The sequence below is a fragment of the Trachemys scripta genome, chromosome 3, assembly GCF_013100865.1.
Source record: "Trachemys scripta elegans isolate TJP31775 chromosome 3, CAS_Tse_1.0, whole genome shotgun sequence".
Lineage (NCBI taxonomy): Eukaryota > Metazoa > Chordata > Testudines > Emydidae > Trachemys > Trachemys scripta.
This window is the reverse complement of record NC_048300.1, coordinates 157,341,418-157,356,323: the sequence shown is the minus strand read 5'-3', so window position 1 is coordinate 157,356,323 and position 14,906 is coordinate 157,341,418. Positions and strand designations below refer to the sequence as shown.

The 14,906-nt window shown below is 41.8% G+C and overlaps 1 protein-coding gene across 29 annotated transcripts in view; it reads right to left on the bottom strand.

Annotated features, from left to right (window-relative positions):
- Positions 1 to 14,906, bottom strand: part of DST (dystonin) — a 539,328-nt gene that overhangs the window by 465,978 nt on the left and 58,444 nt on the right. For 22 of the 29 annotated variants that reach the window (XM_034766279.1, XM_034766278.1, XM_034766280.1 and 19 more), the window contains exon 4: positions 13,535 to 13,742. In XM_034766279.1, coding sequence (XP_034622170.1) covers positions 13,535 to 13,742 — 208 coding nt within the window. Of the gene's footprint in view, positions 1 to 10,908; positions 11,072 to 13,534; positions 13,743 to 13,867; positions 14,003 to 14,906 lie in introns of those variants that run through there. The other 7 variants (XM_034766286.1, XM_034766287.1, XM_034766276.1 and 4 more) reach the window with 4 other exon arrangements.

The window sequence follows — 14,906 nt, the reverse complement described above, 5'->3', positions numbered from 1 at the left end:
TTCTGGCCTTAATTTCTCCGTGCCTCTATTCCCATATACTATGCTGAAAACCACCATGATACCCCAGGAGGTTAATAATTTGTATTTGGTGTACAGTTTGAATGGTGTGCAGTAAATAAGGCATGTGGCCACACACTGAATGAGGATAAAAAGTAATATTTAATAATTACTCATTCACTGAGAGAGGCAGGGGCTCTGTAGAACAAAACAGTATGTGTTCAAGGATTGAAAACTGTATCATAATCTAAACTCACAAGGGGTCCAAATTAAAGTTGCACAGGCATCTTTAAATCTGGCATTTTCTAGCTTTTGAGTGCTTGACTTTACAACCTTAACATTCTTCTAACACATTTTGTGTTTTTAATGTAATTCTTTATATAGTTCCAGAATTTTTTACTTAATAGACAAACCAGATTTTGATACAAGTAGGTAAGAGTAGAGGTGGCACAATTTCACTTAAGTCTGTGGAGTTACTCCAGCTTTACACCCATGTATCTGAGATCAGAATCTGATCTAAGGAATTTGAACTGCTAAATTTACTGGATTGTGGCCGGCCCTTCTGTGGAGGCAAAAGGGACAGGGAAGAGGTTAAATGCTTCTCCTGCTGCTTGATTCACTGTCTAGAATTCCAAAAGATCTGTGGTTTCTGATCCCTCCTTCCACCCCCACTCTATGTGTTTTATGAGGGGCAGGAATAGGCAGGGTGAGGATAGGAACGTGGATCTGCCCCTTTCCCTACCAACCACCAGTGCAGAGGGAAAATATTCTATTCCCTCTCCAACAGATAGGAGGTTGGTTCCTTATTCCCAGATCCTTACTTGTGATACCAGTTCCCAACAGTCGCTCAATGAGTGTGCCAATGTGCACTAACTCAAAGCTCCCAAGAGGAATCCTGGCTGAGTTTGCCCCTTCTGATGCACCTGAGGAAGTCAGTGCAAAATCTACCCCAAATATAAGTTGAAAGTAATTATCTCAAACCTGGATGGAAGGGGGAGTGGAGGACAAGGGTAACAGTAATAAGTTGTCACACTGTATCTTAAATACACATTATCAAGGTTCAGAGTCTTGATTTTCTGGGTTCTTTGTGTTTTTTATTATATTATTATTATTATTATTCCACATTTTATTTATATGATTTCTAAAAAGAGAAGACTAGAGTTTGCAGGCCTCATGAATAAGTTTTGAGGAGGCAAGTGAAGGACAAGAGGATGGAGGCATGGCAGAGTCAGTCAGGGAGAAGCATACATTGTTTGATGGAGATATGCAAAAACGTCACTGTTCTTAAAATATGCAAAGATCCATTGACATTGTAAAGTTAGATGCCTAAATCTTCAAAAGGCTCTTTATAATATTGTACACTGAAGTTATTGCCTAAAGCCAGGGGAACCGCAGCAGTACATTTCTAATACTTAATCCCTCAAATTCAGAAAGCTTTCATGGTTAATATAAGGAATCTCTCTTATTTTCTCATGCTATTTAATTTAATCCATACATTTGATATCGGATTCCAAGTCAATGTGGACACAAATTTACTCCTCAGGAAAAATACTGCATTCCTTAAGTTCCCTTGGGTATTACTTGGTTACCAAAGTCTAACAAATGTTTCAATTTGACACTCTAAATGTCAGGACATATAAACAATGCATTGTTTTAGGCAAGCTAATGTAATCTTTACAAATGAAAAGAACTCATGATATGTACAGCAAGAATCAATCATTCAACACATGATTGTAAACCCACTCTGAATCAACACGTCATACCTCTGGCTTGCTTTACAACTACAATGTTTATATCTTTCAATTTAATATAAGCCTTGAAGCACAGCCATGCATATTACTATAGAAGTAAAAATTACAAAACTATTTAAATATAAATATATAAGGATTACATGAAGAAACCTGATATGCAGTAAAAGTGAACTCTTTCTCAGTAATGGAATTCTTAACAAAAAACAGTATTGAAAACGCATATGGGCTGAGATTTTCAAAGATGGCTAGGCAATTTGGCCACACGTTGAAATTAATTACAGTTGAGTAGCTAGTCAGATTTGAAAATCTCAGATATGGATTTTTGTATATTAAAGGTTAATTATTAAAAAATGGAACTAGAGAACACTGTGCCAAAACGTTATTATGATGAGAACAATTATTATTTTATCAGATAATTTCATCAAGGAACCCAATTCATTTTGACCATCTTCCAATAAAATTAGCTTTGCCCATTCCTCCCTCCCTTCTACTCACAGCCAAATCCTACCCTTTCCCTAGCATAAATATGTCAGTGAAACTACATCTAAACAAAAATATGTTTCTCCACAGTTAATTATTTTGCTGAAAATTGCAGCAAGCGGATAGAATTCATAAAGCCATGTAATGAGAAAAATGTTTGCTCTAAAACACCAAAGAGAACTCTGATACCCTTTTTCCTTATAAAACCTACCATCCTTCTGGAGATGCTCTTGAATGTTCCTCCAAAGGAAATTTAAGATTAAAAACTCTCCAACAAATTTAGCCTTAAATGCAGAATTAATCAGCAAAACAGAATATAATATGTTTTCATTAATCAAGTTCTAATCTGAACTATGTATAATCTCTGGAGATTTGCCAAGGCACAAATGGCAGTTAAAAGCCTGACTCCTACTGAAAGTAAATGAAAGCTAGGCCCCTAACTGCTATTTGTGCATTTGAAAATATCCACCTCTGTTACTAGAGTTATCTTGATAAAAACACTCTACCTCTGTAAATAATGGGTGACTCTACTGCAGTGGCTTCTAAAATGAATGCTTTAGGCACACCTAATTTTCAGTATATATGTGAATTGCCAATCTCTAGATTAAAAAACGTCAGGGGCCCAGTCCTGGAATCCTTACTCCCATTGAAATCAATGGGAGTTTTGCCTGACTACAGATTGCAGGAACAGGACTGTCATTTGCTTCACTAAAGTTGTTGTAGTAGCATTGTGTGGGTTATATTATTATTTCAAAATGTCTGTCCAAAATATCACAGACACTTGTCAATGTTTAGCTGCTTCTACTCTGCTGAAGAGATCTGATCACATGAGGAACATTTAGACTGTAACCAGATCAGCCAGAGCAAAAGATCACAAATGGGATGAAAGAATACCCATTTCATTTCCACAGCTTTTATGCCCTTTTCTGTCCTACTAAATGTTCAAATGGCATTTGTTTGGAGAGACAGTTCAAACACATGTACAAAGGAGTCTGGCTTTTACCCATTTTGTGAACCATAACATACACACTTCTGCTAATCCTAATACAGAGGACATCTACTAATTTTAGACACAAGTGGTATAAAGTGTCAGCTGGCAGATAACTGGCTACCTGAATCTGAGTCTAGAGCAATGAAGTTTTCTGGCCCGAAGGATAGCTGATTGCTGTCCTATTTCAATGCATATGGTACATTACATGAGTGCAAAATAGTTACTTTTGCATATAAATTATGAAATGACACTTATAATATACTGACATTTCAAGTTCAACAAGGCCATATGGGTGCAACTAACCGCAGATTTTGGACCACTGTTTTGAAATGCCGTATTTGATATATATATGACCCATCAGAAGCCTACACCTGCTCATCTTATTCCCATTTTTTCAATTATATCGATGGAACTACTTGTGTGACTGCAGTGAGCAGAATATAACCCTTAACATATTTTTCCTTTAAATAACTTATTTCTAAATTATTTTCAGTAAAACTGTATTTGTACTTAACATGCACAGGATTTTGAAAAATTGCTACATTACTTATCAACAGATAAAATGACTTGTGCACAAATGCTATTATTATTAAATAATATTATGAGAAATGTAGAGCTATTAATATACTTTCAGTTCAGTTACAGTCATATTCCAATGTCCTGAGGACAAGTAATTTCAAAGAGAGCTTTCATGAATAAGGACTTGAGTAATAACTTAGAACCCAATCCTACAAACTGATCTGCATGGGTGGATTTCTGAAGTCCCTGGGTCATCATAGATACAAGAGTCTGCCTACACAGATCCACTTGCAGGATCTGGCTCTTCATATGGACTTCAAGATTTTACTTGAGAACTGTAATGTCTTTGTAAGCATTATTTCACCTGTCTGAAAGCTTGGTTGACTACAAGCATTCAGTAGATGAATATTTTCACCCACTACAGAAAAATCAAGGCTTTGTTAAATTACAAGCCTCTAATGATTCTTTTCAAGAAACATTTCAGGCATGCAGCAATAAGGCTGCATTCATATCTGACATTTACAAAAAAATTATTCTTTATGGCCTCAATTCAACAGAGTAGTTAAACTTAATTTTAAGCATTCTTATTCAGAAAAGTAGAAAAGTACTTAAGCATGTGCATAACTTTAAGCACAATGAGAATCAATGGGACTTAAGCTCATACTTAAATTTAAGCATGTGCTTTAACCAATGTTAATGGAAAGAAAATAAGCCTAATCAAAGTCTGTATGAAAAGGAAATAAATATTATCATTAGGGATCAGTGAATTAGTTATATAGGAACCAGCCAAAATTCTGACCCAAAATGTGCACTGAGCCCAAACCAAGCCTTTTAAGAGAAATTATGATTAATATTTTTCATATGCTGTTCCATCTCCTCTTTTTGGCCATAAGCACATGATAGGCTGAAATATTTTTAGTATTTTTGACCCAGTTGGAATTGGGAATTACCAGAAAACCTATGAGAGACTTTTATTAGTTCTCCAAATAAAGGGCCAAACTCCGATTACTTTTCTCTTACATATAGACCCACAGAAGTATTGGCGCCTTCCAGCATAGTTGACGTAGGAGAGTCAGTTTGTTTCAGCACATCTTCTTGTACGAATGTAAACCAATGAGGGATCCGCAGGTGCATCCTGCAAATCAGGCAGATATGGCCACATGTTCGTGCCATAGCCTGCTTTCTTTGTTCACATTTCTCTTTAGCTTTTTCTGTTCTGCTATTTTACATAGCTTTAACCACAGGCCAACAGGTCTGCAGCCAACCTGACCTGTTAGCAGCAGCAGCAGCTTCCCATGTGCTTGGATTGATGTGGCCAGCTTTTAGGTGAGCTTTGAGAGTGTCCTTGTATCGTTTTCATTGGCCTTCCACCGTACGTGCTTCCATTTTCAACGGGGAAGTTGTGTATCATCCATGCATACAAGGTGACCAGACCAACAAAGTTGAGCCTGTATCATCAGGGATTTAACACTAGTCATACAGCACTGGTCCAGGACTCCAGTGTTTGGTATCCTATCCAACCACTTGATTTTACAGATGAGACACGGACAATGCACGTGAAAATCTTCTAGTTGCTTCAAGTGCCATTTTTACAGACATAGAGAAAAGTGCTTCACAGGACTGCATGGTAGGCATTAATCTTGGTGTGAAGTTGAATGCCTCTCACATTCTACAGGTGGTGACAAAATCGACCACAGGCAGAGCTAGCTTTAGAAATGCACTGAGTGATTTCATCGTCAATCATGGCATTATTGAAGTGCTGTCAAGACAGCAAAATTTTTCTGTCACATTCAGCAATGTGTCATCAATTGCAATTTGGGGGGCAGAATACATTTTTCCTGGAGCCGGCTAGTAAAACACTTCAGTTTTCTTGAGGTTGATAGAGTCCAAATCACTTCGCTGATCTAGAAAAGCAGTTGATTAAATGCTAAATGTCTTTGATGGTGTAGGATGGTCTACTAAACTCTGCCATCCTCTCCTCCTCCATGAGCCCCCTCCTCTAAACAGACACTGCAGTTTAAAATGGGAATAATCCATTTGCTCCACAGCCATTCATAAGGACTTTAAAGGAAGCAGTAATCAAATGCTGAAGGCGTTGAGAACTTATTTACATGACACCACCACCCAGCAAATTCCAGACCCAGAGCAACAGGACTATTTTTCTATGGGTGGCCTTTTCAAGCTGAAGTTTCTGTCACATAGAGCAGCTTCCTTTCTAGCCAAGATACATGGCATTCTGGAGTCTGCATGGCCCAGGAAGCTGTGTACATTTATTTAAATAACATATATCATGAGAATGTTCCTTTATAATTATGATGTATTTATAAATGTTTAACTCTAAGAATTTTCTCTTTGTTTCAGAACAGACACACACACTAGCTGTTAGATGACACAACCTCAACAGTGATATGAGGGAGGAAACTTTCCTACGTAGTTGTAAAAACTAAACTAAATTCATTTTTATGAAACAATTATTTATAATTAACATACAGGGAAAGAGAGGGAGAAGAAAAGATAATCATATATGAGGGATTACAAATGTAGGGCCTGATTCCCTGTTGCATTACACCAATTTTACACCAAAGTAACTCTTATCAAAAGCTATGCATTTAAAGACATAAACCCATTTTAAATGACTTTTGTTAGATGGAACCAAGGCTTTGGAGCGGAGCCCAGAGCTGGAGCACAAAGCAGCTCCGAAGCAGTGGAGCTGCAGATTTTTGCCTGGAGCTGGAGCGGAGCTGAAGCACAGCTCCAAAGCCCTGGATGGAACAATCCATCCCAGTAATTCACAGTGATAGTGTCTGGTAAATTAAAATTATATATATAGGATGTATAGATTAGACTGTGGTCCGCAGACCACCAGTGGTCTGTGAGCTTCATTCAGGTGGTCCGTGGACAGTTCCCTCTAAGGTGCGCACCTGGGCAGCCGCACATGAGAGAATGAAGGGACACCCTCCCAATTACCCTGGATCCTGGAGAAGATGCACATGTAAGGTGAGGTAGTGGCCTTGGGGGGGAATAGGAGGTAGGTGGGAGGGGGCAGTAGGCTGAGAAGAGGGAGTCGGGGGAATTTCCGACAAGAAGGTCTGCAGCGGCCAGAGAAAGGTAACTTTCACCAGCTCCAGGGCTGCGGCTGCTGGGGAGAGACAGTCCTCCTTCCCAGCCCTAGCTCAGGGGCTGCTGCTGCAGGGGAGACAGTAAGAGACCCCCCTCCTTCCCAGCCCTGGCTCGGGGGTTGCCGTGGCAGGGGAGAGAGGGCACATCCATTGCATTAGAAAGGTAAGACTACTGATATTAAAATATGAGTTGTGTGCTTTTATTTGTAGAACAAAAAAACGTTAATTATTAAGGGTTTTTTTTTTAATAGCATTTTTATCCAAAGCACTTTACAATAGTTAGCTAATGGTACAAACAACATTTGGAAAGATCATTAAGTGGTCCGCCGAGAACTTCAGCAATTTTCAAGTGGTCCACGAAAAAAAAAGTTTGAGAACCACTGGTATAGATTGTTATGAGTCTCATTAAAAACAAAATGATAGTGGAAAAACAGGTTAATCACCACCATGGCAAATTTTAACTATATATGGTTAGGACTGATGTACTTGATGATGAATTTGATTAGTTTTTGTTTTCAGACATGTTGATAAGATAATTTAAAGGGTAAAAACAGACCATTTTTGCAACTTCTCTGCACTTGGAACACCCACTAAAGTCAGTGCTGGATTGCAGATAAAGCCCATAGCTATTAGTAATTATGATAATCGGTACATATACTGTATCATTCTGCATCTTCCATGTTAAATCACAAACAAGACAAATATGCTGTATGTTTCCATATAAAATGTACTGGATATTTTATATCCACCATCACAACAAAGGCATTGCCTTTGACCATTTCTAGAGGAACTACTAACAAAGAAGCAATTTTTCCCTTGAATAAGTGGCTTTATTCAATATGATTTCTGTATCAGCTGAGGTAATGTGATTTTTTTTTCCATCAGAAGGCTTTAGAAATTCTGCTGTGAGTCAGCTTTATAAGGATCAAGGGGGAAAAAAGGATGGTCAGAGACAACTGACTACTCAGAGACTGAACTGACCAAGAATCAGAACACAACACCCTTTTCTCCCATAGCAAACAGCTCTTCTGTGCTACCTCGGATTTAGTGAACAGTTGCCCAATTATTTGCTGTCGGAGCTAAAGACATGGTCAACAACAGCATTTGCAAGACACTCAAGATACCGTGGTTTCAATTGTTAAAGCAATCAAGTTCTTGTTTATGTAAGGTCTTCCAGAACTGTGGTCTAGCCTGGCTATATAAAAAGGTGAAGATCAAAACCTCGCAGTTACACTTTAACAGGACTTATTTTTCAATTCCTCTTTTTTCTAAATCAAATAGCCAGAATTTCTTAATGAGACAGCATCATGTGATTCCATGCCTTCCAAGACAGGCAATGAATTTTCTACAGCTGACTCTGCTAGTTACAGTATTCAACAGCTGGGGCACAGATAATTTGGCACCCTGATAATGTCCCAAATGAACACAAGCATATTCTGCAAGCAAGAAAAAATGTCTGAATTAAAAGAAGTGATTAAGACTCTTCACCTTGAAAAAGCAAAAATGGAAGTTATTACATTCTTTATTTGACTTTTTTTAAAACAAATGCATTTTCTTTCAAAGTTTTGTGAAATGGCACTCCCTGTTCAAAGCATATATTGCAGCAATTCTTTTCTGATTAGATCAGCTCCCATAGCAAGTCATCAGGATAACAATCACTGTAGTGAAGTCATACTACTGGGACTCTGATGGGAAAATATAACCGGCTTGAAAACACTTTGGAAAATAATGTATTTTCCAGTTTTTCAATGCTTCATTATTAAAACAAGCTAAAATCTTTACCTTTTTTCCCAATGATTGAATGTAACAAGCTGCCAAGTACAGTATATTGATGAGCTAAGTACATCACCAAAAAATTAAAGCAAAAGAAACTGTATGCTTACTGAAACATTTTAAGGAGTCTGCCATATTTTAAAATACAATATGAATGTGTCCAATCCTCCTCCCCACAGATAAGGTAACAAACTTCAACAATTATAGAATATACTAAAAAAATAAATATGTTAATTAGCCTAGGAGTCTACTGTATCAGCATCCACTAGTCCAAGGGTAGGCAACCTATGGCACGCGTGCCAAAGACGGCACGCGAGCTGATTTTCAGCAGCACTCACACTGCCTGGGTCCTGGCCGCCGGTCTGGGGGGCTCTGCATTTTAATTTAATTTTAAATGAAACTTCTTAAACATTTTAAAAAACTTATTTACTTTACATACAACAATAGTTGAGTTATATATTATAGACTTATAGAAAGAGATCTTCTAAAAATGTTAAAATGTATTACTGGCATGCGAAACCTTAAATCAGAGTGAATAAATGAAGACTCGGCACACCACTTCTGAAAGGTTGCCGACCCCTGCACTAGTCCTACCACAGGTACGGACCCAACCTTGTAGCTCTTACTCAGGCAAAACTCCCATTGAAATCAGGGGACTTAGGTCGGTAGCATCAAGCCCTAAAATAATATATCCATTATGAATTTTCCTGGGTATATCAAGTGACTATATAAACTAGACTGAAACCTATAGATCTGTCTCTGGGAACAAATTTGCTTTTTTTTTTTTAATTTAAATCTATTCAGCTAAATTTTAAATCACAGCATCAAGAAATATATACACTTTAGGTTTTTCAACACTTTTCATCTGATAATCTTAATACAGCCTGCTTGCTTTAAAAATCAACATTTGGAAAAGAATAGTCAGAATGTGTATAAAATCACTTTTGATGATGAAAAAATAGAGTGGACCAAGCATTTCCTTTTTTCTAGGATCTAATAAACACAATAATTATTTCTCCTTTAAAATGTGCTAATGAATTTTATTACAGAAATAGTGCACATGCTCCCTAGATACATTGACACAATAGACACAAAGAGTCATTGTCAATAGTGTTAATAATACATGCTCTACAAGTGAAACAGGTATAAAGTACACTCAGACCTGATAAATCTCATTTGAAGATAATTTCATTTTTGTTTTTAATTTTACCATTAACAATCAGGATAGAATAAAATTAACTCAGACATCTTCAAATAAAACTGATTTCACTATGTCATTCCCATTAAAGTCAGTGGGAATTCAGTAGCTAAAACCCTTACCCAACAATGAATTTCCAAAAAGTTGTATCTTAAAACCACAAAATCAAGACTTTCTGATATAAAACTGAAACCACCTAGCTCATCTTGGTTACAAAAGGATTCCGAACAGCAAATACCAAATATGCTGCAACGTGCACACAGGGACTATTTTCAGGATGAAGATTCAGTCTGTTTAATTCCATCTCTTGTTAATTAAGATAGGATCTTAAACATTACTTTGATCTAGTTTTTAAGGTTTAATATTAACAATGCAGTGAAATATAAAATAATGAATTATGTGTCCTATGTACCTCTTCCATACCATCCAGGATAAGGAAATAATACAATTAACATTTCTAATAGAATAAAATAAATTGTATATATCTTATGTACATTAGAAAGGTCTTTCTTCCTGTACTAAATGAAAAAGCTTCATAATGTTGCACGAAGCAGTCGTTCTTACATAATTATTGAAAAGAACAACATATATTAGAGCTTTAAGCACAAAAGGATCTGTCAAAAAATGGTGTGGTGTGTTTTATTGCTTAAAGCAGTCTTTGCAATAAACACATATTTCACTGGATTTATTAGGACCATAGAATACAGTTTTATTTACTAGTTCTTATCCCAGACAAGCATCAGTCAGTAGAGTCTTAGAATAATCTCATTGAAATGTCAGTGGTGTCCTCACACCCAGCAAGAAAAGAACAGTGTCACTTAAGCGCTTTACTGAAAGAAATCAACAGACTGCTCCATAAGAAATGACCCTCTCCTGGAGGCAATGGATCTTGTCTAAGGACATTTCAGTACCTTCCACTTCAAACTCTTGATGGTAGCGGACTGGAATAGCAGATATCCAGAGGATCTGATTCTGACTCTTGTTTACTTGCAACCACCAGTGCTATTTAAAGTAAGCCCTACACTATTAGCACGTACCCAGTAAACCCATGCCCCATGCTGCAGCGCTAATCTACTGTACCTTTGTATCTCTCCAGAACATCTTCGTAAGCCTGTAGGTACTCCTGCTCTTCGGCATAGTGGTAAGCACCAGGGGAAAGGTAACCAGCCATGGCTGGAGGGTAACACTGACCAGTTCACTCCAAGGCTGCAGACAGCACGAAGCCTTGGGAACTGCAAAAAAAGGCTAGAGGGAGGGAGGAGGGGTGCTATGCAAGCTGGCCGAGGAAACGCCCATGCCCCCCTCCCGAGCAGTGTGTGAGCATGTGTGTGGCTCCAATAGCAAGGGCTTCCTCTCGGATTTCATTAGCAGCAAATCTCTGCGCTCGGCTAACGGCCTGAGAGCAGGAAGGCAGCCAGGGCTGCAGCAGCTCCAGGACAGCATAGGCGCCACAGCCCGGCCATGGAGGTGACCTCCGGCTCCTTCTTCATGGAGACATTTCTCCCCTTTTGACAGTTAAATCGCTCCTGGGTGATCACTTAGGGCCCGATTCTGCTGCAGGCCCCACTTGTGCAAATGCACTGAGGGTTTTGCCTGAATAAGAGCTGCAGCAGGAGCCCTTCCCTCCCCCGGCGTCTGGCTCCCTGTCTGGCTCTGGTTACTTGTTGTGTTGTTGCGCTTGGCCCGGCAGCCCTGGCCCGGCTTTTCTCTCCAAAGCTCGCTAGGATGCTGCTAAGAACTCGCCAGCTGCCTGGGGTTCCTCCCTCGGCGCAGCCTTCTCTGGCCAGGACCTTTTCATTGTCTCGGTTTCTATACAAACCCTCGGGAAGCCGCTTCCCCAGCCCGGACAGCAAGCTGCCACCTCCGCCCGCACCTCTGCTCTACCAGAGCCCCCTGCGAGCCGTGCCACGCTGGGGGGGAGGTTTCTATTTGGAGCCACCGTGGGCTGCAAAGGACTAGAGAGGCTGGCACAGCCCGCATCGCCTGCCCCGCCGCAGCGCCCGGGGGGGCATCCCGCGGGCCGCGCCGCCCGTGTAGGGCTGCTCTGTAGCAGCAGCAGCACCCATTCCCCCCATCCGCCCTCTCGCTACTACTGCCCGGGGGACGCCGGGCCTGCGGGGCCGGGGGCTCGCTGCTGCAGCAGCAGGTGTCCCCGCCGCTCACATGCGTCGCCGTGTCAATGAGCGCCAACTGCGCCTGCGCGGCCGGCCGGCCCCTCTCCACCCCCTCCCGCCTCTCACCCCCCATGCCCCGGATCCTCGCGCCTGTTCGCCTGGGCTGGGCCCTTCTTCCCTGCCCACTGCAAAGCCTGAAAGGGGCTTCTGTGCCGCTCCGCATCCCGGGCTCCCTGAACCCCGTGCAACATCCCCCTCACACGCACGCGCCTTTCCCGGGCCCTAGTGAGCTCAAGACCCAGGCTCCAGGCCGCCCAAGCCTCGAAGAAATGTACAGCCGGGCTGGGCAGCTGCGTGGTGCCGAAACCATCCCTGCCTCGCCATCAACTCAGAGCCCTTAGTCCGGCCCCACCCCCTGCTTGCCTCCCTCACCCACCCCTCGGTGCTCTGCCACTATGGCCTGGGGGCAGCCGCCGTGCTGGGCGCAGTCGCTTGAATTTCCGAGCACTTGAGACCCACGCGGATGTCTGTCTGTCTGCCCGATTCCCTGCTGCCCCGCCCACCACCCCGGTACCAGCAGCAGGGATCCTACGAGACCTCTCCGTCAGACACAGGGTCTGGAGAAACCCTGGCTCTGCATTGTGCCGGTACAAATTAAGACGGAGCAGTTTTTCACACTACATCGGCTAAGGGCAGCAATTACCCAGCGGGATGGAGAGAAAAGACCTTTGGCTGCTATACCAACCATCCCCACACAGGGTCCGACCACTGCATCCTCACAATCACCCCATTAGGTGAAAACATCTTTGAAATAAACCCCGAAGAGGGAAGGGATGATACATACACACAAAACCAACCTCTGTGGATAACACAGATGACCACTGCCTTTCCCCAGAATTAATTTACACGGCGTTGTCAATTTTCAGCTGGAGAGAACAAGGCATCTGCCCTGTTTCAATGCCATTCGTTGCCAGCGTAAGTGACCATCCACATATCAAAACACATTAGTGCCTTTCCTACAATAGGCAATCGAGGGGCTCCTAAGCGGCACGGCCTCCAATGTGCCTACATGGACAAAGAGCTGTTCTACACAGACACTGTTCCCACATACACCGCCTAAAAGGATATCCAGAGCCCAGCTGGGTGATCCCAGCCTCTCCCTGAATTTAATGTGGCCTCTCTGCCATTAAGACACAAAAGACAATTAAGTGTGCCTGTGTGTAGACCGACCAAGATGCATACACAATGTGAAATCAGAGTTATTGCAAATGAGCTTCTCACTGCTAATGCGTTTTCACATGAAAGTTTAATGGGCGCACCTGCACATATTTCATCTTTTTTTTTTCTTTCCCACAAGCATTAATTCACCCAACCGGAAAACATGGCCAAATAGCTTAGTCACCACTCCACGGACCTGCAGGATTTTTAAAGACTATATTACAAAGCCAATGAACAAGCCTCCTCTCCACCACCCACCCCCTCCCCCCACACACACATAAATCTTTGCCATGATCTCTCTCATGCAAGCCCATGGTGTGGGCACATGCGGGTTGGTGGGTCTCACTGTCTGGCTGCCTAGAGCCTGGTCTTACCGGCTATCCTAAGCACTGCTCTCTCGGCTGGGTCCAGCACGGAGCCGCCTTGAATTTTCCGCTTGGATCTCTCATGTTTCGGCAGGTTCCAAGGCAGTGTGTCCCCCGGTGCCGGAGACACGGAGCCAGATTTCTGGCTGAAATCATCTTCATCGGAGAAATCCGCAGAGGAAGACATGGAGCATCGGTAGGAGGCGTTTCCAGAGCTCTACAGAGAGATACACAGAGACTGCATGAATATACAATACATAGTGTGATCGCCACAGTCCGCCTAGACTGTTTTACAAACACCCCACAGAGAAATAAAAACACTGAAAAAAATAGGTCGCTCACCATCGTTGTATATTTATATGGGTATGTGTGTGTAACTCCACAGATGGTACCCCAAAATATCCTGAGTTAGTGACAATGCATTTAGGAGGATTTATGCGGAAGAAGTGTGGCCTGCGGTCAGGCAACCAGCTCACAAATGATCTCGGACTAGCCCAACAATAAACCCAGCAGCAACAAAAACCTTCCCGGTTACAAACTGATAGCATTTGGCTCCCCCGCCAGGCCAAGGAAAAGATTTACCATCTCCAGGCTGCTGATTAAATCATTAATGTAACTCTGTCTAAAAAACCCCCACCAACAAACGCAGGATGCTGAGCCTTTGTTACTGCAAGTAGGTTTCCGAAACCACACCCTGGTAAGTCTCCTGTACGCGCGTTCTTGCGGGACTCCCTTTTCTAGCCCTAGTTTTCTGATCAGAGTAGCCAATTCCCAGAGAAAGTGCATTGACTAGGAGGGAAGGAGAGAGGAAGTGTGTTTCTCCGCACAGCTTCTTTTCAAGTCACTGGGTGCACAAATGGCGGTTTTCAGCCTCTCTTTGCCGAGACAGCTTTAGTAAACAAATTTTGATCTCGGTTTATATCCTTTATGCCTGTTTATCTTTTCTAATAAACAGAGCAGTCAGCAGCTGCCCAGAACCGGATCACTGCCGGGAATAAAAATGATGCAGTGCAGGGCCATGAACCGGCGGTGCCATTTCTGGATTCCCTAGCCTGTTAGAGGAAGTGGGAAAATGAGATGCTTAAATGGTGGCACTTTAGTCTATACTTAGTGATTTGGTGAACAAATCTTCAGGATCGACCCTCGCACACAAGTGCTGGGGAGTTGATGCAGGATCGTGTGCCTTCCTATTTGTTTCTCTGCATTTCCCACTTAAGGATGTTTGGGACTTTGCCAGTGCACCTGATTGGAAAACAATGCTTATATTTGCTGATTCAAGATGGAGATTTACAATAGTCCTTGTGCTGTGTAATCTGGCTCCAACCCAGGGTATGATTTTAGTGGCATGAATTTTTCGTGGCATGTTATTCTCAATCTGGTT